The 27,452-nt window shown below is 36.0% G+C and overlaps 1 protein-coding gene across 2 annotated transcripts in view; it reads left to right on the top strand.

Moving 5' to 3' along the window:
• Positions 1-227: 227 nt before the first annotated feature.
• Positions 228-27,452, top strand: part of VPS13A (vacuolar protein sorting 13 homolog A) — a 97,815-nt gene continuing 70,590 nt past the window's right edge. For both annotated transcript variants that reach the window (XM_071731352.1, XM_071731351.1), the window contains exons 1-22: positions 228-410; positions 6,069-6,112; positions 6,630-6,672; positions 7,558-7,653; positions 7,923-8,024; positions 8,353-8,462; positions 8,797-8,856; positions 9,997-10,056; positions 10,290-10,370; positions 10,793-10,850; positions 12,851-12,978; positions 13,225-13,331; positions 13,959-14,130; positions 14,499-14,561; positions 16,791-16,926; positions 17,624-17,718; positions 18,498-18,640; positions 20,038-20,239; positions 20,329-20,443; positions 23,077-23,213; positions 25,839-25,971; positions 26,777-26,894. In XM_071731352.1, the coding sequence (XP_071587453.1) occupies positions 311-410; positions 6,069-6,112; positions 6,630-6,672; positions 7,558-7,653; positions 7,923-8,024; positions 8,353-8,462; positions 8,797-8,856; positions 9,997-10,056; positions 10,290-10,370; positions 10,793-10,850; positions 12,851-12,978; positions 13,225-13,331; positions 13,959-14,130; positions 14,499-14,561; positions 16,791-16,926; positions 17,624-17,718; positions 18,498-18,640; positions 20,038-20,239; positions 20,329-20,443; positions 23,077-23,213; positions 25,839-25,971; positions 26,777-26,894 (2,303 nt within the window). In that variant the 5' untranslated portion in view covers positions 228-310. The remainder of the gene's footprint in view (positions 411-6,068; positions 6,113-6,629; positions 6,673-7,557; positions 7,654-7,922; positions 8,025-8,352; positions 8,463-8,796; positions 8,857-9,996; positions 10,057-10,289; positions 10,371-10,792; positions 10,851-12,850; positions 12,979-13,224; positions 13,332-13,958; positions 14,131-14,498; positions 14,562-16,790; positions 16,927-17,623; positions 17,719-18,497; positions 18,641-20,037; positions 20,240-20,328; positions 20,444-23,076; positions 23,214-25,838; positions 25,972-26,776; positions 26,895-27,452) is intronic.

Genomic DNA, 27,452 nt, shown 5'->3' with positions numbered 1-27,452 from the left:
CCGCAACCCCGCCCCTCCCGCCGCTGCCGGGCGCTCCCCGCAGCCCCCACCCCGCGGGGCCCCGCACCCTCCCCCGGCACCGTCAGACTGCGCCTGCGCGCGGAAACCCGGCCCACAGCGCCTGCGCCAGGGGAGGCGGGTCCGGCGGCAGGGCGGGCGGTGCCGTGGGGAGTGCTGGGCGGGGGGCGGGGCGAGGAGGGGCGGGACCACGCCCAAGCAGGGGCCGGAAGCGGGTTCGGGTTCGGGGTGGTGGCGGTGGCGGCAGCAGCGGTGCTGTTGCTGCCGCCGCAGGTGCTGGAGGGGCGGCAGGATGGTGTTTGAGTCGCTGGTCGTGGACGTCCTGAACCGTTTCCTCGGCGACTACGTGGTGAACCTGGACAGCTCCCAGCTGAAGCTGGGCATCTGGGGAGGTACGGGGCTGCGCCGCCGAAGGCAGGACGCGCCGGCCGGCCCTGCCGCGCCGCATGCTCCAACTCTCGCCCGCCTGCCCGCCCCCCTTCCCACCGCCGTCGCCCTCAGTGCCCCCGCGGCTCTTACCCCATGGCTGGGCTCGGAGCCGCCGCCCGCCCGCTCAAGGGAGGAGGCTGGGGCGGTGGTGTCCCCTGTCCGCCCGACCAGGCCGGGCAGGGCCGGGCCGCGCCCTTCGACGCCGCTGTGGGCTGCCTGCCCGGCCCCTCTGCCGCCGCTCCACCTGCCCGGCAGCTCGGCAGCTTAAAAATAGCCCTGGGGGCGGCCGGGCTGGGGAGGAGGTGTCGGCGGGGGCCGTGGAGCAGTCTGCTGCAGCGGCGGGAGGATCTGCTAAACCAGGGAAAGAAAAACCCGGCTAAAACCCTTGAGTGGCTGCCTGGGTTTTATTTTTTCCGTGTGGAGCTGCCCGTGCAGCCTTTTCCTGCCTGGGGACGTTCCTTGCTTGGAGAGGTTGCGGGCGTGGGCTCCGCGGGGTGCTCATGGCACTCGTAGAAAAGTTTGGGGCGGGCGGGGCGGGCAGCTGGGGCTTGACCCGGCGTGGGGCGAGTGCGAAACTGAGCTGCCCTAACTGGCGATTTACGTGCCTGGAAATTAGAAACTGAGAATAAATAAACTCCCAGCGTTTTAATAGCTGCTACTGTCAGTGGTGGTGTGCTGGTGAAAGTCAGTCAGTCGCCTGTTTGCAGACAGCAGGGACAAATTTTTATTTTATTTTATGTATTTTATTTATTTTATTTTATTTTATTTTACTTTATATATTTTATATTTTATTTTCCCTGTCGTCTGTAGGTCTAGCTTTCGTTTTTCTAACATTAGAGAATTAGGAACAGAGCTTAGGTGCCTGCAGAAGGAATGGCCAGCCGTGCTAGGCATCAGTAGTCTGTAGAAGGATACCACACGACCTCCGAAGGGAGGAACGTATTTTGTTTGAATGTGCTGCCGTGAGGCCCCTTCAGTAATGTACGAGCAAGAAAACCGTAACAAGGGTCTGTATTTCCAGTATGTCTGAGCAAAGTAAGGTAGCATAAGAAGAATAAGGATCATACGATTAATAGGTGCTTGTGAAGTGACCACTCCTGGTTTAGTTTTGGAAGTGCATTCCAGGTGTCAGCTGCGTCAGCGAAAACAAACACAGAGGTGTAGGGTTTTTTACGTGTGTGCTCATATGTCTGCAGGTACAGAGGATCTTCGAGGCATTCCCTACCTACAGTTCCATTCTTAGCTACTCATGTATATGAATTTTGGAGGCTTTTCTTGGAGCATTTTGCATCCTGGACATTTTTGCTTCATGGGTCTGTTTTCTGAAATGGCATCCTTCCTAGACTAGATGCAGATTAGCTCTCTCACTTAAATAAGTTAAAAAACTCAAACTAAATAGGTGTCAATTATGTTTATTTTTTACTCTTAACATTCAGCTGTCATATATTTTATGTGTGTGGAACTTGGTCTTGGGGTTTTGTTAATTATTTCCTCTTCAAGTAGTTTGTAGTTTCATATTTTAGAGGCTTTAGTGCATTTTTTCTTGAAATTGAGTTCCTTTTGCTTAGTACAATGCCTTTGTACTAGAAAAAAAAGTAGGGTTTTTTTGCTACATAGTCTGTTGCTTGCTTCACCTTCACATTTAAGAGTAAAAATGCAAAAACTCAATACAAAAGAAAAATAGAATGTCAGGAAACAGGCAGTTCCAAGAAGTGAATGACCTGAAACATCAAAGGCAATGCAGAAAGGATAATGTAGGACAACCTATTTAAGTTAAAAAAAGTGAATTTGAACATGTCAGAAAATAATATACTATTCCTTATAATAATATTCCTTAAAAACTCCCTTAGTATGAAGCAAAATAAAATGTTACTGTTGTTTCATCATGGAAAGTTACTGGATGGATGATGCTGGGAAGGATGATGTTTTAAATCCCCACTTGTTGTGATCTTCACTTTAAAAGATAGTTTCAATGTGGTAAGTTAACAAATGTGTAACCACTTGGCTTAGAAAACTGGGCAAGGTGTTTAGATAAGTTAGATATTTTTTTAATGGTCTAGACCTAATGAAGTTATACTTCAATACCTGAAGAAATGGCTGAAGCAATGTGAGGTGTTGGTAGTGATCTTTTAGAAGTGACTTGTGTTTGATGTTTCTAGACAGTGGGAGAGACCAACCAATTGTTTCGCCAAGGTTCATGGTGTTGCTGTTTTCTCTTAGCTAAATCCAAGTAGCTTTTCATTCAGTGTCTGAAAGACCCTCTAAGATACTTCATTCTCCATTATTTGTCACACCTACTTATTAAATAATGTCTCAAGGATATCTTACATAATGCAACTTGTTTCTGAACAGCTGGTGTCCTTATTGGGGCAGGTACATTGGTAGGATGATATGGGCAGATAACAGAAAAAAAGCTTGTGAGCACCCAAGCAAACAAAACCAAAAAGGCAACCCCCCTGCCCCCAAAAAAGTTTGTTTACTTTCTCCTAGCTACATCTATTATTCCAATAGAAGACTACGTTGTTTTTATGAACCTTTCCCTGTATGAGTACAGCAGGTGCAAGGATATAGCTGTGCAATCCCCCTTTATACATACTAGTAATTCGACTTGACAGAACAATTCAGATATCTAGTAGTTTCTGCTGGGTTTCATGGCCTATTTTACGATGTTATCAGCAGGGACACTCTGATCCTCATAGATTTAGAGCTTGTCTTAAGAAGATGTGCTAAAGCAGGAAAAAACCCAGCATGAACACAAGTGGGAAATGACTGTCAAAGGCAGCAGCTTGTGTAACGTGGTCAAAGGGGTTCACAGGATAAGAACGCTATTGCTTAGAATGCAGATATTGTGGTAAAATATGTGATAAGGAGTCTTAGGTGCTGGTCAGTTATCAGCTGAGGCATTTTTAGGTTTTGATGACTTCTGATTTTTCATCTTTCTTCCTCTCTTCTGCTTTCCTTTCTCCACCCTTCTCCCTCCACCCTTCACCCCAACGTTCTTATTTACAAGACAGCAGAGATGTGATTAATACATAGGTTAAACCTTCAGGATTTTTATATGGATTAATTTTCTCCTCCCTCTTCGACTTCCACTGAATTAGGCTGCTTTGGTAAAATGTTTTACTGAGTGTTAACTTCTGTTTTGATCTAAGTCCTTTGTGAACTCAAATTTGTGTGCTTTAAGTAGCTTATTTTAAAATAGCTTTATTATAAGCATCTAAAATTAAAACTATAAACCTACTTATTCCAGAATTTTAAAAAATGTTTGATTTTATTGAAATATTTACAATGTCCAGAGGTCAGCAGAGCTAAGAATTTGTTTTATACCGTATCCTAAATCAATTCCAGACTGTGCTATAGGTATTTGGAAATGTTTTGGCTGCTAGCCTGCATATTTAACTGGAGATATTTATACAACTCCAACTACTTGTATATACAAGGTTGCATAGTTGGGCAATTTTTAACCCATCAAATGGGGTTTTGTCTGGATGCTTTTCTGTCTTCAAAACAAAGAAACATTCAGCTACCTTGTGCTATGTCCTGTAGCAGGCCTTTGTTCCCTAGTTTTCCTGCTGCTGTTTGTAAGGGCTTCCCTCCCTCGAAGAACAGTCAGGATTTGGTACAATTGCACATGGAGTTATATTTCATTGCAAGTGAAACAGCCAGGTGTGATAGAGACTAAATTTTGCCAATTAAGGAGAACATGGTAAATAACTGTGTTTCAAATTGTTTTTAGAGTTGGTTACCAGCTGAGGTATGGTAACTTTGGAAATAGATCGCTCTTACTTGCAAGAATGTTTACTTAATATCTTTCTTGCACTCTCAAGTGTAAGAAAAAGAATAATTTTGTTAATACAACAAACGTAATGCCTCAGTAGTAGTCTGTTGGGTGCTTTTGAGTGTGTTCACTGTGGTCAGACCCTCAACCAAGGTTTTGTAAGTGAACTGTGATGTTTTACAGGATGTGTTTATGCTAAATTGAGCTGTTTAAAGTTCTGATAATTTCTGTATTTTCTGATGACTTTAACTAAAACCTTTAAACTTAGGATCTGTAAAATCCTAAGCATAGGAAAAATGGTGAAGAAGTATTTACCCCACTTCTGAATTCTAACATTTAATGTAGAATTGTCAAAGCCTTTTTAAAAACATTATTGATACCATGCTTATTCTCTGCCATTGTTATATGCTCAGTTAAAATGACCTATAGTTCTCCATCACAATACATATTTTGTCAGTGCTTGACGTAATAGTCCTTGCTGACTTTGTAGTGTCTTGTTAGTAGGAGCATTAGGGCTGCTAAATTATTGAAGCTTAAGTTACTGTGCCTCAGCTCTAATGAGGCATGTGCCAAACCCTTGCTAAGGGAGAGGCAATGTTTACTTTAGTGATAGTGAAAGTGAGAAAAACTAAACCCAGTTAAACTGCTTCACTTGTGATGACTGTATCCTTAGAGTTTGCTTCTGAACATTTTTACCATGTCTCAGCCAAGGTCCAAGAATAATATTATGCAAAGTAACTTGGTTAAAAACCTGCACCTTTGATCTCTATACCATTGCAATTACTTGCCATGAAGGCAATTATTAATGTCTTCTGGGAGATGTAAATGTTGGGGTTTTTTGCACGTGTGTCTTTCATATAATGAAAATCAGTAGGACTTTGAGCAGTAGTTTAATTCCACCAACACTGCAAGAATATTTCTTGCAGTTGGAGCTCCTGTCTCCCCATACATTTGTCCATTTCTAACTCAAATCTCAAAAAGGGAAGCTTTATTGGGTCAGTTAAATCTTCATTTGCAGTCTCAAGCTGTATTCCTTTCCAGGCCTCTAATCTGCTTCTGGTTTCCTGAAACTTGTTCATGCCTCTACTCAGCAGTGTCAGATGTCTGTTCCATATGCATGAGTTAACACCATATAACTAATTCAAAAGCACTCACTGGAGGTGTTCCATCCTTCTTGCAGAATTTGCAGGAGACATTGCTTCAAACTATGTGCGTTTTTTTAAGTGATGAGTTTCCTGGTCCCTTCCAATGTTCCTTTGTTATGGCAGGTGTATAATGTTAAAAACATTGTAAAAACAGATCTTTTAATTCAAATTTTCTGTGTTTACAGGGAACTGAATTTATTTTTGACTTAAGGCAAAAGTAGATTTAAATTTAATAATTAGATTTACTGAAATACTTCCTTTGCGAACTTTTATAAGTAAATGTAACTTGCAAAAGTAAGATCTTTCCAGGGCTAAAAATCACTCTTAATTTAATACTGATAGATTTCCACAAGCACAGCAAGCAGATGGTTGTGAAAAAAGAAGCAAGCCTTTAATTTTGAAATGGATCATTACAAACTGTGACTGTAATTTCCAACATTTTTACTTGGAGGAATCTTGGGTTCTTTTCTATGGTTGTGCTAGCTCCAGGAGAAAAATCTCTGACATTTTCTTTTAGCATGAACAGTGTGTTCTTAATAATCTTTCATGGGTATTTGTCTTGTAGTCTTTGGTTATCTTCCACAGCAAGGAGCTGAAGAACAACAAGTCAGTGACAATTCAAATTTTGTGATGTTCTGCATATATCACTATTACTTCGCTTATTGTAGTTTTTCTTGGTGGCTTCTTTGCTTTTTTAGGTGCTGTGGCACTTAAGAATCTTGAGATAAAGGAAAATGCACTGGTAAGTTAGTGAAATTAAAACTGTTGCAAAAATTATTCTTGAACAATGTTTTGTGTTGTACATGCTGTTTCTTATCTTTTAATTGAATACCTAATATTTTTGTTTTCTGTGCATTTGTGTGGCTTTTTTGTGTGTGGCTTAATTTGGGATTAAGTTTAAAACTGAAGGTGTATGCTGGCTTAATTTTTTTTTTTAATTCCTAAAACTAAAAAATCCCAGCAGTTTCTAAAAGAATGTGCATTTTCGTCAAAAGCAATACAAAAGAAAAGCCTTTTTTTTTCCCCTTGTAGCTTGTGGAGCTAGAACCTTGTCTTTGGGAATGTATTTGCCCAAGTGTGGCTTAGCAGTCTAAAACAGTAACCAAGCCCTTGCTTGTTCCATTGCATTAAATTAGATTTTTTCAGTGTTTGAATGGTAAATTGTTGTTACGTTTATCATAACTTTTTTTTTCCCGTCTATGGGAGTATTTCACAAGTTGCTGAAATTTCCTTAAATGCTCTAAAACACTTTTTTTCAGAGTCAGCTGGATGTGCCATTTAAAGTTAAAGCAGGACATATTGGTAAGTAATATTTTATCATATGCCAATGATGGAGTCACTAAATACACTGCTTTTTCTTGCAAATGGCTGTAGGTATCCTAAACAAGTAACATTCTTAGTTTCTTTGGTTTTCATGCTTTGTACACTGAAGTTTGTCCTTTTCATGAGCTGAGAGGGTAATGTTAATATTGAAATGATTAGATAAGACCAATGTATTTTAATGAGAAAAGAAACCAACACAGCATAGATGAGTAATTGAGCAGGACTGAATCTCATCCCTTGTCTTAAGACTCCGCAACTGATTTTGTCTTCCACTTCATTTTCTATCCTTATTCCCTGTTTTTGATAATATGGAAAGTTTCCTTATTGCGAGCTGATTGTCTTGTAAAAGTTAGTGATTTTGTAGTTTCTTAAAACTGTCAGTTGTGTGAAGAGTGAGATGCTGTAACCTCAGAGTCCCCGTGTTCACAAAACACTGCTTTCAAGATTTTTTGCCATAGAAAAGGAAAGAAAGATATCTATTTTTAAAATTCTGGTTTTGCAGGTGTTTGACTTGCAAAATTGAGTGTTTATGTGTAACCATCGTGCTTATCATGTTTACGAGGGTGCTGCTTTGAAAGGAGGGAGAGGTTGCTCTTAGGAAGAAGAAATACAGTTCTAAGGAGTAAAGAGAGGACCTGTACACTTAATAGTTCTGTTAATGAAAATACTCGCTTCATATTCTTTTGTGTGTTGTGTAAAATGAAAAACCCAAAAGACGTGTGCCTCAGTGTACTCTTTTTTTTATATCCAGTATAATGATTTCTCAGAGATTTCTTGGTTAATGTTGATTACTTTTCTAAACACTTTTTTTCTTCACTCAGCTACTTCACTGTATACCTCAGCCTTTTTCATTTATGTTTGTAGGTCAACTTAACCTACAGATTCCATGGCAAAATCTTTATACTCAACCTGTCGAGGCAGTTCTTGATGGAGTGTATTTGCTTATTGTGCCCACAGCCAGTAAGTTAATGTAGACAGAAAAGTGAATATAGATTTTGGGATTTCATAAGTGCCTGGAATGGGTTGATACTGTTTTCGTGAGCTTTATTCCTAATATATACTTGTAGTGAATACAATTAGATAATGGGGATGGAGTGTTTTCAGTAGTTTACATTAGACACCTAATTTTTTTTGCTGTTATGTAACTATTAACAAGATATGAAAATTATAGCTTTTGAAATAGCATCTTTCAAGAACTTGTAAGACACCTGGTTATCTTGTGTATTTAGGCATAAAATATGATGCTGAAAAAGAAGCCAGGCAACATCTGGAAGCAAGACAAAGGGAATTGCAAAGGATAGAAGAAGCAAAGCAAAAAATAGCTGACCAAGGTAAGACTAGGAACAGCTAATCAGAGCGGTGCTGGGTTTTTTTTCTATATTTTAACCTGGAAAAGTGCTGTGTTTATAATTTAAAATGTTTCAGTTTCCAGTTTTCCTCTTGATACTTAGAGACCTGTTACAGATTTTTTGGTGTCTAGTGTGAACACGTAAGTTTTATCGATTATTCTGAAAGGACATGTTTTCTTACAACTAGAGTACAACGTAGTAGAAAATTTCAGTATCAAAAGATACAGGCTTCATGATGTTATTGTCTTCTCTAGTGTAGTTTCAAAAATACTTTGATGCAAACAAAATAAATTATTTCCCTTTAATTTAGATAAAGTGAAAGAAGAGAAACAAGACACTTTTGTAGAAAAACTAGTCACTCAGGTCATCAAAAATCTTCAGGTGAAAATATCCAACATCCATATTCGCTATGAAGATGATGTAAGTACTTTTGTCTATCTTGACTTCAAGGTTTGTGCATTGCAACATGAAATTAGGAACCTGTCTGATTTCTTCTCTAATGGTTGTTTTCAACGTTGAGAGAATCCTAGTGAAAAATTTTGGAAATTTCATAGTCTGAAAAAAAAGAACTGTACTCTTTAAAAGCATTAAGATATCTATAAGTATATTGTTGGGTACACAGCAGATACAGTTGTCAGATTTTTGTATATATATGTATATGTATTATTGGGAATGTTTACTTCCAAATCTAAATTCAGAGCCACAGTGTGATCCTTGTTTTGTTATTTTCCCCCTGTTACTTCCCCCCTATTAGATCACAAATCGGAATAACCCCTTGTCATTTGGGATTTCACTTCAGAATCTGAGTTTGCAGGTAATTTTATTTTTCATCTAAAAAGCATGTTGATGCATACTGATGAGCTACGTTATATTGTGCTCTTTGGTAACGTTCTGACTAATGAATATATACCTGTAATCATCACGAATGCACGCTGGTAACTGCTTGGTTCATCAAATCCAGCTTAAATGTTGTGGTGGGGTGCCATTAAAGATAGTGATAGTGTTAAACCAAACCTTTAGGAGGAAATTCTTGTTTCTTCTGCCTGCTGCACTTTGTGATTGTCAGGTACCACACTTCTCTGACTTTGGGCTGTTCAGAATCTGTGAATATTTTACTGAAAGTGCCATGAGCTCCAAGAAAGGAAGTTACTGGAGAGAAAAAAAAAAATCAAAAAAAAAAAAAAAAAAAAAAAAAAAAAAAAAAAATGGTTAACATCTTTCTTCATACTGGAGCCCAGTTTTTTGATCTGCAAGCTCCACTTAAAAGTGCTAATAATAGCCTTAATATACTGCTGACATTTTTTTTCTGGATGTCTACCTAGTATCAGCACTATGCTGATTGAGCACTATGAGCAGCTGATTCTGCTGAGTTGGTTTGAGTCAGTAGCCTTTGCTATATAACTGATAATTTTAAAGAAAATACATATAAGTAAATGTTACTTTCTTGAATGAAATAATTGTCTTCTGAACACTTGTTCTTAGCACGGTTTAAGGTTTTTGCCAGCCCCTTCCCCTAAACAGTTCTGTACAGAGAACAAAACCTTTAATATTCTTACTGTGTCACTCTGGAAATGCATATTAGCCTTGAAAAAGTCCCAAGTTTCTGTTGGGCTCAAACTAAAACACTACTTCCGGAATTATATGAGAGTTATAATAACTTTTTTTCTCTCTTTCCAAAGACCCTGCCTACAATAATACTGGTGTAAAGGGAAACTATGCAATATTGAAACCAGAATTTTAAAGAACTTTCGGTTCTTGTGTACAAGAACCATACATGTGTGTATTGTTGAGGAGAAAGAAACCTTATCAAGTTTCCACTTTAAAAAAATGGCTTAATAATGTTAAATTAGAAGATGGTTATCTCATTATGTTAAATGGAGTTTAGTTATGAGGATATGATGAAATATTGATGTACTGTAAATATTGGAATAACTGTCTTTAATTTTTATTTCAGACTTCAGATAAGAATTGGAATCCATGTTTACATGATGAAACTGCCAAGTTGTTCCACAAGGTACAGGACAAACTGCATCTAAAGAAAGAATTGTTAATAAAACATGCTCAGTTAAATTTCATTCCACAGAAAGTGATACCAAAAAAAATGCATAAATGTTTAAGCTGTAAAGTAGCAGGATGCCTAGTCTGTAAGGAACATTCTGTATATTTTTATTCATGCAGTCTTTGTGGAGTCAAGTTTATTAATCTGGAATTTGTGGGTACTAATACAGACATATGTTGCATTTTCAGCTTGTACGCCTCGATAACCTTTTTGCTTACTGGAATGTGAAATCAGAGATGTTCTACCATGGTGGTTGTGAAGAATCATTGGTAAGTAAAGCATGAGGTAATGGATCTAGTATTCTAGTTCATACCGTGAAACATGCTTCACATTCAGTTCTCCTTCCATTTATGTCAACGTCCTGGAGAACTGTCTGCTTATTGATAACCTTTTGAGGAAAAGTAGTAAAAGTTAAGGTTTTTTGGTGAAGGAAATGCAACACCTATCTGGGGGAGTTAAAAAAAATGTCCTTTACCATTTACAAAAGGAAACAAAATATATGATAGTGTTCAGTGGATTTATTATCTAAAAATAGAAGTCTTATTCTCTGTAAGACATAGATGAATATTTTGAGTTGTACTGTGTATCAGAGGGATTATCTTGAACTTTATTAAAATGCTAATATTTTCTGTTTTAAAACTTTATAATGAACTAAAAATGCAACTTGTTTTTAATTCCATTGTGAATGTAGGCTAACTTAAAACAAGGAGTTGCCTGTCACAATGTGATTCCAGAAGGTTATGATTTTGGTAAGTGATATTTTATTTGTATTTGCAATATGCATGTATACTTCTAATATTTAATGCTTCTCAGAGGTTGCTACTTTGGCTGTTATTCAAAAATCTTAGTAAGGAGTGGAAATCATTTCTTTTGTAGAAATAACTGTCTCTTTCACATTGAATACTATATCACATCTGTAGCCTTAAAAAAAGCGTTGATTAAAATTTGAGTCTTGAGTCATGTATCACTCTAATGGAAAGATAGGTCCTCGTTTTTCACATCCAGTTACAAATCCTTATTTGAAGACGTTCAACAGTAATATTGCATCTATCAAGCTGTGCAAATCAGATTGATTCCAGTAAGAGACTAATGTTTTTGAGGTCACCTTCCTGATGTGAAGTGTATCTTTTTCTTGGAGGTGGAAACAGTAATCACTTAACTCTGAAACATCAACTTTTTTTTTTCTTTTAATGTTGCCATGCTGCCTATTTCAAAAGTTGCATTGCCTCCGCTCAAACGTGATTTTTTACCTATGGCTTTTATTTCTCATATGCATTTGTGTGATTGTTTAATAAGTGCTTTCAAGGCCAAGAATGGTCTTTGAACTCACTAATTGTCTAAGAAGCAAGTCCAAGTTCACTGTAGTCAGGGTTAAAAAGGGCATTATTAGTTTTATGGGTTTTTCTTTCTGCCTTTGCCTGAAACAAATAAGCTCTTTTGTGTCTATTTGACTGCTGGAGAACTCTTCAGTAATTTATTCTGATTTTTTATCCATCTTTTTAATTTGCTGGCTTTGACTCTTAATAGGAAACTAAGTTTACACATAATGAGTTGTCTAAGTCTTTACAGAGAAGTTAGAAATAGTTGTATGAAAAATTGCTGGATTCAGAATTTACACTCTTCAAATCCAATAGTGCCATCAGAGACACTGATATTTAAAGAATGACATCATTCTAGTAGTCTATGGGAAATGAAAAAATCTGGTTCCTCTGGAACAACTTAGATTTAGATGTTGATAGAAAGGTAGTAAGGACAAAGACTTCATTCAGTCATTTGATCTAAATGTAGACTTAAGACTAACACAGGTAGGATGAAGAATGAAGCTTAGGAAGAAAAATAACAGAAATGCTAGCACATAAAATATGGAAATAAAAGTGAAAAAAACACAAGAAGTACAGGGCTTAAAATGAAATAAAGGTGAATTAGTGTAAATATAGTTTCATTTTACATAAATATCTGTTGCCACCTGTATAAATCTTTCAGTGAATTTAGAATATTTGGTATGTATATGGTCTGTCAGTATTTCTGTTGTAGTCAAAGGAATTTTATTTGATAAAAATATGAGTTACACAAATTCAAGTAATATACAAATTCTTATTGCTGGATCAGTTGCCGAAACATGGAAAAATTGCACTGAATATGGCTTCTGAAGACCATGCTCAATGTCTGATACTTCCAAATAGTGAAACAGAACATTTCTGCTCTGAATATTTTTCATGTGCTTTGCTTTACATAAGATATTTACTGATTTTTTTTTTTTCCCATGCTTCCTTGAGACTGGGTTTAGAAATGTGCACTGTTTGGATTTATCCACTGCTTTGAGTATAAGTTTTCAGCGTTAAAACATTGGTAACATTAAAAAAAAATATCCATATCTAATGAGTTGTTATAGTGAAGTAAGTGCTATGTTTGAAACTATTTCAAGCTGTAAGTGCCTTATATCATTGCCAAAAAATCAGATTTGTTGCAAATATAAACTGTTAATTGAAATATCTGCCATGTAGTACTGGAATATAGGAAATTTAGAGGAAATATTCCTTGAATATTTTTTCCACAGATATTGCCAAGGATGAAACTGGAAATTGAGTATATCTTGTGTTTTATTTTGAGCTGTGTTGATGAAGTTAATTTTTTTCCAGTCTAGCATTTTTAAATGAATGATCTGGTGTAAGTTGAACTGATAAGTATTATGTATTATTTGTGACAGTCTTAAATAATTGCATTTTTAATCAACTTCTTTTTTTTTTAGTATTTCGTCCAATTACAGCTAAAGCCAAACTCCTTATGAATCCTCGATCTGATGTTGACTTTTCATCACCAAAAATGGATTTGGATGTAAATTTACAGGATATAACTGTTGAATTCAATAAGCCACAGGTATAAGTTCTTTTTCTGAAGTTATATATAATGTGGTAAAAAAGTTAGTTTGCAAGAATGATAAGAAAAGCATTCTCAAATTGTGGAATAAGCACGCAGAATTAGTTCACATCTTCGTCTTCTTTTTCTTTGTAAATTATTTTCTTTTTGAAGAGAATCTTGATTCACATTTTTCCTGGAAAGATAATAACAGTTTGAATTTTTTTGTGTGATTCTTTTTTGTTTCTTTGTTTTTGTTTGTTTTAGTATTTCAGTGTTATGGAGCTTCTTGAATCCATTGATATGATGACTCGAAATCTGCCATACAGGAAGTACAGGCCTGATGTTCCCTTGCACAACAATGCCAAGACATGGTGAGGCACCTCAGAACTTCTAAACAGTTTCTTAGTTATTCATCATAAATAATTACCAGGGGATTTTTCTTCCTTAGGAAGGTTAGAACTGATTTCCTTCTGAAATAAAGTCTGATCTTTGGATTTTGTTTGTCTTAAGCTGTGAGTGTTAAAAAAACATAGGGGAGGAACTGAAGATGCAGATGAGGACACAATTGTCGAAAGGCTGCATTTGCTATCTTAAAGACCATTATCAGAAAATTAAGTCTGATGGTGTTTTAATATCCTAATGCTGATTTGATGAAAGATTCCCCTTTATATGTTAGTTGCTATTACAAAAATGTTGCTATTATGTAGAAAGGTAAACCTTTTCAACACAGATGGCAGATTTCAGATGACTTACAAATATGTTTTGAATATTCACACACACGAGCACAGATTTATGGGCTCTTCCTATACAAGGTTGCTTTTTAATTCTAGGAAATAGCAACTGGTCAGCTTTGTGTGGAAAAACTTAAAATCCTTAGGTTCCTCTGCTGATCAGAAGTATGCTGATACTTTGCCAACCTGAAGTCACGCTTAATGGGAGTCTGCATATCTTTTCAATATACCAAATGCAAACTGTACTTAATTTTCCCTTGCTTTTAGGTGGAAATATGTTATTTTTGGTATCCTTGAAGTAAATGTTCAACCTAAGCTCCAAATGTGGTCATGGGAACATATTAAGCACCATAGGAAACAAGTGAAGACTTACAGAGACATGTATAAAACAAAGATAACAACAAAGAAACCTAATGAAGAAATACTAAAATTACTGGAGGTTAGCCCTTTTCTATTAAAGGCTTAAATATTGTTAATCTGCTGTTTTCTTAGATTAAATGTTTACATGTTCCTATATCTGTATTAAGATAAAATAGTTTTTTCAGAGGGCAGACTTGCAACTTCTGCAGTACCTTTGTCTGCGAGTAACACTAACAAACACATTAGATAATTTAAAAAACTACTAACTGCTGTGAAGAAGAAGCTTAAACTGATGTGCTTTTCTTTTCAAGGTTGGTTTTTTTTCAGCTTGAACATATTAACTTGGTTTGCACTGAAGGAGTTGTTTGTTGTGATTTTCTGTAAAACCAAGCCATGATATCTAACCAAATGCCATTGCCAGAAAGTAACTTCTCACCTCCTTTCTAGGAATTTGAAAAGGCGTTGGATATATTTAACATCACTCTTGCAAGGCAACAAGCAGAAGTTGAGGTAAAATTTCATCATTTAAGCAAGTCTAAGGATAACTGCAGTATGAGGTTGTGGAACATTTTAGTTCTAATGATTGAACTGCTTATCATACAGCCTTGCTATTATCCTTGTATTTCATGTTTGTTATTTTAAGGCATAGTTAGTTTCAGCTTGTAATTAGTTTCATATACTACTCCTTCAGAATAACTGATCTGAAATAAATTTCTTAATAACACTTAGTTTCTTAGCCTGTTTTTTCCTTTGTTAGTGTACTGCTTAGTTTTCAGTGGAGTGTCTGAGCATCATTCCAGGAGACTGAAGGGAAATCGGTAGAATTTTTCTGAAGTCTATGAAGTGGTCTTTCTACATTAATGGTTGGTGTGACTAAATGTAAACAGAATATGAAGTTTTGAAACTGAAAGAATTTCTTGATAATTAAATTTCATAAGCTTCCGTCATTTCTTATGGCACAGCATTGAAGAAATTTGGTTTATTTGATTTATTAGTGTCTCTATGGTATGATCATGATTGCTGCAGTGATAGATATGGTGCTTCTAAACAGGATTCCATTAGTGTGATCATTATTCAGAGTTTTACTAAACCAGAGACATATTCATGTCCCTCCTGCTCAGTTTGGCTGAATTGAAGTGCTTTTCAAGAGAAGGGGTTTTTTGGTTTGTAGTAATTTTCATTTTCATTTAATTTTTGCATAGTTTGATCTTGTACCATATAATTTCTTTTACTTCTATCTTTTTCCTGTTTCTTTTTGCAAGATAAGGGAGATACCAAAGAATTTTTTGTATAGTTTTATTCTTATTTTCTCCAGTGTGCCCTTTTAAACTTACTACTTCTTTTAACCTTCTAAAAGGTTTGGTCATACAGCCTTCCTGACCCCTTTTCTGTCAGTTTTAGGATGGATGTCTGTAGTGCTTAGAAGTAGATTGCAAGCAAATGAATTTTCATTTGTTTGAGCTTTAAGTTGTATATTTGAAGAGTGTTAGAACAGCGTCTTGAAAGGTCTGCTATCTAAATCTGCATTTATTTCCAAGTATGGAAACTCAGATCACAATGATTCCAAATTGTGTTCTACCTCCATTTATCTGTCAGAATCTGTCTGTCTTACTGTTATCAGTTCATATTTCTGAAAAAGGTCTCAAATGGCTTGTAAGAGTCAAATCTGCTACTAGCTTGGTATCCTCATAGTTAGCTTTAAGTCTATGATGAATTTAAAAGAATGCTGAGTAAAGCCATATAAAGGAACTTGCTGTTTGTTAAGCTTTTTTTTTTTTTTTTACCCTGCCATAGAGTCAGATTTCAAAGGCTTTCTTTTCTCTAGACCTTGAAACCAATTTGCCAAGAATTTGCATTTGTGAACAAAGTCTGATTTTTTCTGGAGACTTTGTAGCAAGAACTTTATATCCCAAACCTTAGGCCACTTTTTAATTCTTATCGCTAGAACTCTTATGTACTAAACATCAACTTGTGTGGCCCACTGCAGTTTTGAAAACTCTGTTAGATTGCTTGATACCTCCCTTATGCCAAAGTTTCAGTGGTTAAGTCTGGATGTAGTTTGCATTTTCTGTGAGGAATCATTTTTCTGTTTTGGAATCATTACTGTCATCAGACAAGACATCTGCTAATTGTTGAAATAATGAAGGAGAAGGTAGGGCTTCCTTACTGTTGTAGCTATATGTGTCAGATCCAGGAATAGTTTTCTCTGCTCCTTAGAGTAAATATTCTACATATTTACACAATGCACATACACAATAGAGTAAATATTCTAATGTTACTACATGAGTAACAATTTTTTTTTAAATTATGGCTTTGTCCATCAATCTTGAAATAAATAAATAAAAAATTTAAAATTCGTCCTGTGCTGGCTACTTAATTGCTTATGTACGTATTTTTAATGATTCCTTATAGGTGCATTATTGTAATGTAAAGTACTACATAATGTTGTGGAAGAGAAAATGTGTTATGTAAGAAACATTTATAGACTTTTAATCAGCTACCTTTTACTGGTTCTTTTTGTTGATAAAGGTGGTTGATTCTGTGCAAATGAGAATTGGTCTGATGATGCACTGTGTACTTGAAAAAGCTACTAGCAGAATAAACTGAAAAATAACGTTGCCTTTTAAATGGTTATAATAATGTTTTGATGTGTTTGAGAATGTCTTGTGTCTGTATTTTTATGTGGAAAATGCAGAAAGAAGCATGAAGAAAATTAATTGAGTTTTTTTTAAATTTCAGGCAACTAAGGCTGGATTAAAAATCTACAGACCAGGAGTAAAACAGGATGATGAAAATTCTGGTGGCTGGTTTAGTTGGATATGGAGCTGGTCAGGTGAAAAAAAGGATGAACAAAAACAAGAAGTAAAGGGCTCAAGTATGTTGAATTACTTGTATTTGTTCCTGTTATTAAAAATAACTTCTTATAATAATAGGTCCCTAGCAATGTAACTTCTGAATCTCTTTGATGTTTGGACTATCAGATTATTGATATTTACATTTTCTCTTAGCTTTGGTTTTTGGTTTTTTTTCTTTGCTGATGGAGTTGTTAATTGCACGTTACAGAAGTATCCTACCATTCCTTCCTCAGGTTTTTCTGAACTGTCTTCTATTTATGCTTTCTTCTGCCACAGTTTCTGCATTTGACTGCATGGTGTACTGTGTATGGGAATTTGCAGAAAATGCTAGTAAACAGTAGTGTTAATGGAATGTAATCAATTTTATTTGCATTCATTTTGTAATTCGGCTATTTCGTGCAATGTACTAGTGCTTGATTCACAGGGCATCTATTAAAGGTTGTGGAATACAAAGTAAATCTAAAAGGTTGCTTCTATTGTTTTCCAACTAGGAAATAGAGTAGGTCAAGCTTGAAATATAACTGCATTTTAAAGCATGCTTTAGGAGCCTCAAGACTTTGCTTTAAACCTCAAGGTTTTTACTTTTACTAATTCAGAACAATGTCGACAGTATCTACTCTAAGATATACATCTATCAAGCACTGGGAATTGCCTAACAGTATTTGTATTTTCAGGTGGCTATAATGAGTTTAAGTAATAACCTCTTGTATGTGATAGGTCTTGAAGAGCTGATGACACTTGAAGAGAAGGCTAAACTTTATGCAGCAATTGGATATAGTGAAACAGCTGTGGATCCAACCCTTCCAAAATCAGTAAGTTGTAACTGACTTTGATACCAAACAATTCATAGCTTTATCTACTCATAAAAATCTAACAGTGATAGGAAATAACTTTTAAAATTACATGAAGTTCTGTCTCTATTTTTAATACTGTTGAACACTCTTAAATTACTGCATGCTGAGCAGATGATCCTTAGATGTAATTTCAGGAGAGTGTTAATAGACCTTACTTTGGATATTATGAAAAAGTTCAGAAAGAAATTTTACTCGCTTATGCTATAATCAAATCATGTAAGTATTGTTGTTTAAGTTATGCAGTGCTGCATATATCCTCCTACAACTTCTAAAAACTTACTGTTAATAACATTCTAAGTGATTCACTGGAATGTTAAATGTGAGTTATAGTAGATGAGGTACAGTAGGTGAGTATATAAGGAAAGAGGTGATTGAAGGACTGTAGTGAGGAAGAGCAACTTTTTAACAGTTCAAAAATGGATTAAGTCATTTGTGTGAGATGCCATGCCTGGTACAATGGACTGCCTTTCATCTCTTATGTCAGAGGCACTTTATCTTGAAATGTCTAGAGACATCAAAGATATATATTTGTAAGTGTAGTCTACTTTTACTCTCATCCTTCCTCTTTGTAATAATTACTTGGGAATGACTTTTACACCAGCTATTATAGAAACTGTTTCTAGCACTTAGCAAATAGAATCAAATCATAGATTTGTAGTTTTCATCTCTTCATAAGCTGTACCAAAATATATATTAACATGTTTTGTAATATACTGTTGTTTTTCCTGCATATCTAGTACGAAGCCATGAAGTTCTCTGTGAATTTATTAAGCATGTCTATATCAATACGAGAAAACAAGCAAACTCCTGAGCTGGTAGAATTTGCATTGGCTGGCCTGAGTACAGTATTTACCCAACGACCAGGTGCACAAGCAATAAGGTGAACTTTCTTTATCAAACTGATTTTGCTTCTCATAAAATGTCAGTAATAGCTAACAGGCATTTTAAGGCTAACATAGATGTTTAAATTCCGTTTTCCACTGTAATTTCTGGTGCATTTTGTCCAACAGTTGCAGGATGGTTCTCCAAAATGGATGGATGCTGTTTCCATGATTGTGTTATCTTCCTCTTGAGAATATTTTGTGCCAATACAGGTTTTCTCCTTTTTTTCACTTTATCATTGCTGTGTACAAAAAATCCAGTTACTGAATTATTTTTTGCTTTGAAAAGTGACTGTTACTCCTTTTGAAACTTAATCTGAGAGAAATAATCTTGTAACCATATTCTGTGTAGTCATCTTACATGACTGAAAAGTTCTGAGGTTTTCAGTTGAGCTTTTCAATTTTTAGAAGAAATCTCAACTGATGATTGTGACTTGGTTATTGCTCACAGTAAATGAAAAGCAGCAAGATGAAGTATTTTATTTTCATTTCAAATGTAGTGAGTAAAGTTCTGGGGGAGGTTAGCCTTCCTGTTTTAAAGCTTGTCCCTTCTACTTTGCATAGAAGTAGAGGCATAGAAGTAAAATTTATGTATGATATGAAGATGATACTGATCTTGCTGAGTTTTATATATAATATTTTTTAAAAGTTTTGCTTGCAGCTTCTCTGATTGTTCTTCTGTGCATATAAAGGGCCCTATAATGTTATCATACTGAGAAAAAAATGAAGAAAATGTTACGATTTTACAGTGAAACACTGTCCTTTGCATCTTGGGAGATAAAGATTCTCAGCTGAGAGTTGTAAAAGAGGTGGACAGGTTACTGGGAAAAAAAAAATTGAAAATCTTAGAAGTACTTCCTCAGACTAATGAAGCTATTAGAATCATAGAATCAGCTGGGTTGGAAAGGACCTCTGAGATCATCAAGTCCAACCCTTGACCCACTATCACTGTGGTTCCCAGACCATGGCACTGAGTGCCACATCAGTCTCTTCCTAAAAACCTCCAGGGATGAAGAATCCACCACCTCCCTGGGCAGCCCATATTAATCTTGTGATCCTCTCTGTGGTTGTTTTTTTTTTTTGTCTCTGCACTGGAACCCCTCTCTCTCTGCTGTATCTTTGTTCCCCAGTATAAACTGTCCCATCTAATTTGTTACCTCATGCTACAGAATTCCCATTTCCATGTCTCTTCTCTACCCTGACACCTGTCCTCATGAAAAGTGTATGAATTGAACAGGTTGGACCTCATTTCTTGTTTACACAAGGCTGGCTAGTAGACACAGAGGACAATGAAACAGTAAAGATTAAATACACGGACCTATCATAATATTACAATTCAGTTGTACCTAGCCAGATGGATATTGCACCTTAACATGATGTTTACCTTTCTTTGCAGATTTGAATCAAAAATTACCTCGCTTGAAGTTACAGGCGTGTCCCGAGGAAAGTGTACACCCTGTCTCCTGTCTTCTCGAACAGTCTATTCGGACAAGAGTACCTCACTCCTAAGCATAATGTTTGAGACAAATCCTTTGGATGAGAAAGCAGATCAGAGGCTTAGAATAGAATCACAGCCACTGGAAATAGTGTATGATGCAGTAAGTAAATACTTGAGGAAGTTATAAACCTTGAAAAATGTTACTTAATAGTAAACTTTCCATGTATTATTTTTGCTTTATTTTAACAGATGACAATAAATAGCCTAGTGGATTTCTTCAGGCCTCCTAAGGATGTACATTTAGAGCAATTGACATCAGCCACTCTGATGAAGCTTGAAGAGTTCCGTGAAAAAACATCAACAGGCAAGTGCTGCTTTCTATTCTTGTTGCACATTCAGACGAGCTTCAGATCCTAGGCCTATGAAAATATTACAGAGATGCATGGGACCAAGTTGTAACTTTCTAACACAATGCCTACGTAAGTTGAATTCTTCAGTCTCATAACAAAATGTTTGTTCTAGGTATTTGGATAATTTTATGTCTGTCTTTTTCAACTTTGTCTGTAAAATATGCTCCATACCTTGAGCCACTTTTTTGGTATTTATTCTGTTGTATTTCATACAGAGTTCAAAACAGTTTGTTACTTTCAAGTTCTCCATTTTTTCCACCTGAGTATCTAATGGCTGTGGTGTTTTCACACTCTAAGAAGTGATACTGAAATATTGGTACTATGATGAAATGCTTAGATGCTTTCCAGAGTTGTTGCTGTTCAAGACACTATCTTTGTTTGAGTTTTCCAGTTCAGACCTTGATGTATGGTGATTTTGATCTGGATTGACTCGGATCAAGTCACATAAACCATATGTATCTGTTGTCCATTAACTCAGCATTATAGTAATTCCTCTGGTTTCATTTCATCCTGGCTCTATACCTCTAGAGATCTTATATTTTGACACATGAATGGAAATTATAAATGTTTTTAAAATATTGTGGAGTTGTTCCAGCGAGGATGTGTGATAGTTTCTGGCTCAGAAGTGGTTCCAGTGCACTGTCCTGCCTCTGACTTTGAATGGCAGAGAATGCTAATGGAAGAAAGAAAAAGACCTCTCATTTAAATTTATAACTTACGAATATTTTAACTGTACATGAAAATATCTGACTACTCAGTGTTAATATGTGAAAGAAGCTACACAAAATCCAATCATAATGTATATTTGGTTGATTGCTTTTATTACACCAGTATCAGGAATTAAATCAGGCATGCTACATTTCTATTCATCAGTTCTTGGCTCAACTGTTTAATAACAACTAATGTCAGATTAGCCATTCAAAGTTAGGTGGATCAGCTTGCTTGTTTTTTCTACTTCCCCAGCAATACTGAATATGTTAATACGATAGCTCATTAATTCGGTAACAATTTGCTTACATTTAAAATGTGTTGTCTTCTACTGACTGCCACTGAATACTCCAGTTCTGATCAGGATTTTTTTTTTTTTTTTGTGGAAATGTGAAATCATGCTGTGTGTCTATTATAACCTGTGTACTATTACTTTAGAGGTATCTTTTCTGAAGAATTCTGAGTTGCACTTAGTAATTTAAACCTTGTTCCACTCACAAATATGAAATATGGAAATTTCTAAAATTATTCTGTACGTTGTGTGCAAAATCTTGGCTGACACTTAAAAAAATTAACAGGGAAAGAAGATTTGATCTGCAGAATATTCTGTTACCAGAGACTGCTAATATCCAAAGTAGAATTAAAAAAAAAAGTGGAATCACATCAGTATAATTAATATGTCCAGGCTTGCAGTCCTTCTCAGGAAATGATTCTAAACACTTTCCTTTCAAGCAGTAGGAGATGGCTGGTAACTGTGAACTGCAGAATTGATATAACTTGTTACATCAAAATCGTTACTGATTGCAGTACCACTGATCCACATTACAGAAACTTGTGTTCCGGAATTCAGTTTGTGGACTCAACTATGTTCTCTTCCCAAATGAAGGAAAAAGAGTATTTTCTTGAAGTTTCTACATCACACATATACAGCTAGGCATTGAAAACTGAAAAAGTCAATGCCTTAGGTATTAATCCAAATTATTTTATCCTGCAAATCCTGAAATGTGGTTGCTATCCAGTTATTCATTGACTTACCTAGCTCTCATGAGGCAGGACAATCTTTGATAATGTTAAAACAGTTCAAATTGCTTTTTTACCAATCTGGGTGTGCCACAGTGTTGTGTTTTCATCTTCCTAACTTGTTATTTCTACTTCTGTCATCATCAGCTTCTTGCACCTCATAAATAGTTAATGAGCTGTGGCTGCCTTTTAAGGCAGTTTTCAGTGCTAACTTGAAGCAAGGCCATTCACTCCTCTTCAGATAAGAAAAAAAAAACCAACAAAAATTGCCCTCAAATATTCTGGTGGTCAGAATTTCCCAGTTTTCGTGATTTTTTTAAACAGAATTTTTCTGAGACCTTATATCTGCTGGTCTTTAGAATCTCAAGATGGAGGTGCTTATCAGCAGAATCAGTGTAATCTTTAGTATCTCAGTAGTAACAAAACTAGCAGTCTGATGAGTGCAGTTGTATACTCCCAATAAGAACTTCTAGAAAATTAAATTTCTCAATCAGCACAGCGTGGGCTAACTCAGCGATTGCCAACTTGCAGTACACATTTCAGGTCTTCTCATTGCATCTCCACTGAGTATGAAACTTACTTGGATTTGCATGTTTCATGTAGCTGTCTCTACTTGTCCATTAGCATTGTTTTTTATTGTAATTTCATCTAGTTAGTGCTTCTTTAAAGACTGCCTATAAATATTGGTTTAGAAGAAATCTGAAGAGCATCTATACCTGCAATTAAATTTAGTTATCTAGCATTCACAGCTCATTTAAAGTTAGACTTAAGTAAGTTTCATTTAAGGCTTCATTTAACTCCACAGCTTCTGTATGGGTGGATTACTTTGTTTATGCTTACTTATTATAATATTTTCCAGGTTTGTTATATGTTATTGAAACCCAGAAAGTTCTTGACCTCAAAATTGACCTCATGGCTTCATACATCATTGTTCCACAAAAAGGATTCTATGACAATACATCAAATTTACTGCTTCTGGATCTTGGTAGTCTTAAGGTATGTGTTTATCTAATGAAGTTTCTTAATAAAAATTATAATTAAGGTAAACATACTGGGAATTGATAAAATAACTTGGATAAAATTAGAGGTAAGTTTGAGATACTTCATGCAAGGGAAAAATGAAAAAAAATGTAGTTTAATAACGTATTAAAAATTATAGCTTTGCACTATAAAATCATAAACTGTTTCTACATATTATAAATCCTACTCATTGGTGAGTATACAGGGTATTTATTTTTTTAACTTCTATTCTGGGTTTGAATGATTCTGCCACTTGCTGTCTGTTTAGATTGCCTTATCTACTCTTGTAGTAAGAATTTGTTTCAAAGCTTAATACTTTACCAAAGTGAACTAAGTTTCTATGTCTCTGCCACAGACTGATTTCCTGAGTGTGTGGGTTTCATTTAGAATAATAGAATAGTTTTGTTTGGAAGGGACCTTTAAATTTCATCTAGTCCAACCTCTGGAGTGAGTAGGGACATCTTCAACTGGATGAGGTTGCTCAGAGCCCAGTCCTGGCTGGCCTTGAATATTTCCAGGGACAGGGCTTCTACCACCTCTCTTGGAAACCTCTTCTAGTGTTTTAGCACCCTCAGTGTAAAACATTTCTTCCTAATATCTAGTCAGAATCTCCCCTCTTTTTACTCTAAGACCATTTGCCCTTGTCCTGTCACTACATGCTAAAATGTTTGTCCCCATCTTTCTTATAAGCACCCTTTAAGTGTTGAAAGGCTTCAATAAGGTCTCCTCAGTGCCTTCTCTTCTTTGGGCTGAATAGCTCTCAGCCTTTCCTCATAGGAGAGGTGTTCCATACCTCTGACCATTTTTGTGGCCTTTTTCTGGACCCACGTCTTTCCTGTGCCCAGGACTCCAGGGCTAGACACAGAACTCCAGGTGAGGTCCCTCCAGAACAGAGAAGATGGGCAGAGTCACCTCGTATGACCTCGTGGTCATGCATATTTTGATACAATACAATGACAACCAGTATATGTTTGGTTTTATGGGCTGTGAGCACACATTGCCAGCTTATGTCCAGGTTTTTATCCAGTAGTTCTCCTAAGTTGCTCTCCACAGAGCTGCTTTCAAACCTTTTGTCTTCCAGCCTGTATTGATACCAGGGGATTCTCCCAGCCCATGTGCAGGACCTTCCACTTAGCCTTGTTGAAAAAGAATTTTATCGTGTGCTTCAGAAAGTGGAATTGCTGAATAGTGTGACTGTATAGATACAAAAAAATAATTAGGATTTACAGCCAGATCATTTATTTCAGTAACCAGTAATATTACTGTCTCTTTTAATTCTGTTCATTTGTAGGTACTGTGCAATAATCAATGTACATGTTGATTGGGTGTTTCAGACCACCTCTTATATTTAATGGGGGTGTGGGGAGGGGTCATAGAGCAACCCACTCTGCCTGCTGCACCTATACCTACTCTCAAGAATACAATGAATATGTTTCAGAATCAGACTCCAGTATATATGTCCATGAATTTTTTTTTCCCAAAATGGATGAGTAATTTTCATAGGGAATGTGACTCTTGAATTGTTTCCTATCCTTTAATAGGAAGTAGAAAGCTAGATGAAGGAATTGGGCAATACCAAAAGAAAAAGAGCTAGATACTGCTTGGTATATGATTAATAATTCTATATTCACTTTGACTGACTTAGGCTTAAGTGAGATGTAGTTCATTCATGGGATAAGTGTGATTGAGAAGATACAAATAGTCTTCCCTTCACTTATGTAGTGGATAAGACCAAGCCCCAACTAGGGGAAAATGGCATATAAAATTAAAACTCAATGCAAATAAATAAGTGGACTTCAATTAAGGTTGCACAGGCAGTATTAGTTTGGTAATTCTGAATTTTAAATCTGCAAGTTATTTTTAATGTAAAGGTAGTCATAGTTCAGTAGCACTGGAAAAATACTTGGACACTAGCATTTAAGCCTTTTTCATGGTTTTGAACCTTACCTTGAGTATTATCTGGGTAGGACAAAAGCAGTTATGGATCCAAAATTTTTAGGCATCTAAGGGTGAGGTTGGCCACATTTCATTGGAAATGCATAGCAGAGAGGGCACATAAAAATGTGAAGTCCCAAAGAACTGTGGGCATCCCAAAGCTGTATTAAAGGGACAGTGACTGATACTAAAGGAAGGAGATTGAATGTTGATGATGAACTCCCTTTTCCCTTTTATTTTATTTGACTAATGTATGTAACAAGGTAATGCTAGAACAAAATTCAACAGGATTTTAAAGTAGATTTCATGTTTCTGATTATTGCAGTAGTATTTTCGTATAATAAAACGTGGAGAGTTACTCTGCTGATTACAATCTGGAATTATACTTCGACATATGAGTCACTTATTCAATTATTTTGCACAAAATACATTGTATAAAACTCAATAGATTTTTGATGTTTTAAAAATTTTGCTTATTTCCTTGAAGAAAAAAAATTGGGTTTAATACTCTCTATTTTTTGTTTAGATGTTTTTGTTTAGATTTTTATTTTGTGCCTTGATAGTAAGGACTTTAATATTTTTTTTATAGTAGGTCCAAGTATTTGTAGAATGAGGGTCTTGAATACTTTTGAAATTGATTTATGCTTTTTTGTGACTGTTTTTAAGATGAAAAGCAAAAGTCGTTCAGATTTATCACAACTCAAAGTGGGACAAAGCACTATTGAAGATATAATGTCAAGAGCTTATGACAGTTTTGACATCCAGCTCAGCAGTATACAGTTACTGTACAGCAAACATGGTAAGTTTCATTAAAGTAATCTTTATAGGAATTAGAATAATTTGGTCGTTGATAAGCCTGTTACATTTTTGGTTGAAGCAGTGGGGAATCTTTGGAATGTATTTCTTAAACTCATGTTCTAAGTGTAGTCCTATGAACATATTAGGAACTTCCAAAACATACCTTTAAGCCTTAGATTCCAACCTTAACTTAAACCTTAAACCAAAACTTAAATCCCCTATTTTTAAAGATGTCTCATTTGAATTGTTTGCATAACAAATACGTAATTTGCTGTTTAATAATAAATAGAAATGAAATTGATTTATTTATATTGCTTTCCTTTGTGCTTATTCCTTGCTTCCCTCAAAATGTAAAGCATAACCCACAGGTAGTTGTAGGATTGGTCGTTTTGTGAGGGTAAAGAAAGGATCAGGAACCCTTACTGTAGGAAACTTCTATTAGTACTTTGGCAACTTAATATGGGAAGAGGAAGAACCAAGAAAGTTTTAAGCACTTAATTCTTAAGCCTTTGTTTCCAGAGGGGAATCCAGACCCTAAACTCCCAGTATCATACATGCTGAGAATCAGGCCCTTAGAAGCGTGCAGCACAGATGGGGTAGCTGTTCAGGTGTGAGTAGTAGATGTTAAGTAGTCATCTGTCTGAAGTTCAGATCTTTTATAGTATACATGTATTGTTAGAACCAGAAAAGAGATCATGTCACCTGAATGTTCTGCAATATATACTAATACCAGATACATTAAGTCTGTAATACGTGTAATGAGAAGGAATCTTAGAATTTAACATGTTTTTTTTTCACTCTTCTAGATGAGAATTGGCAAGAGGCTCGGAAGCTGAAGTACTCACCTCAACATATCTTGCAGCCTCTGGATGTAAAAGTGGAATTCAGCAGAGCTATGGTTGTTACAGATGCAAGAATGCCCAAGTACATTTATTTTTTTTTTCATACTTTGAAATTTTATGAGAAAACGCTTCTTTTGTAGGAAAAAAAAATGGAAAAAAAAACGAAAATAACAAAGGATATAATTATATTTGCGTTATTTTACGTTGGCCATGTGTGAACCTTTGAAGTAAAATACCCTCCTCGGGAGAAATAAAAAAACCTATTAAGCTGCCAAATATTGTAGAGCACATAGAATGCTTTGTTGTTACAAAGTAGGTGTGTATATGTTTAAAGACTTTTATTAAAGATGTTAATACCTGCTAGAGGTTTTTCTAATAGCCACATTTCAGTTCACAGTGGAAATACTGAGAAAGAAAAATTCTGAATTTAGAATAGCTCTTATAATTATCACAAAAATATTCTGAAAAGTAACATGCTGTCATATTCCTTGTCTTGTGCTTAGGCTTTTCATCTGTTTATGGGCTAGAGATCACTTACTGGAAACTGCTCTTAATGCACTGAGTTTGCAGTTAGGCTTATTTAGCAAGAAGCCTGCTGGCTATGGAAATTGTACTCAGTCAAAAGGAAAATGTCTACTGC

Source organism: Heliangelus exortis, chromosome Z, assembly GCF_036169615.1.
Source record: "Heliangelus exortis chromosome Z, bHelExo1.hap1, whole genome shotgun sequence".
In the NCBI taxonomy this organism is placed as follows: Eukaryota; Metazoa; Chordata; class Aves; order Apodiformes; family Trochilidae; genus Heliangelus; species Heliangelus exortis.
Note: the sequence above shows the minus strand (reverse complement) of the source record. Positions and strands in the feature narration are given on the sequence as shown.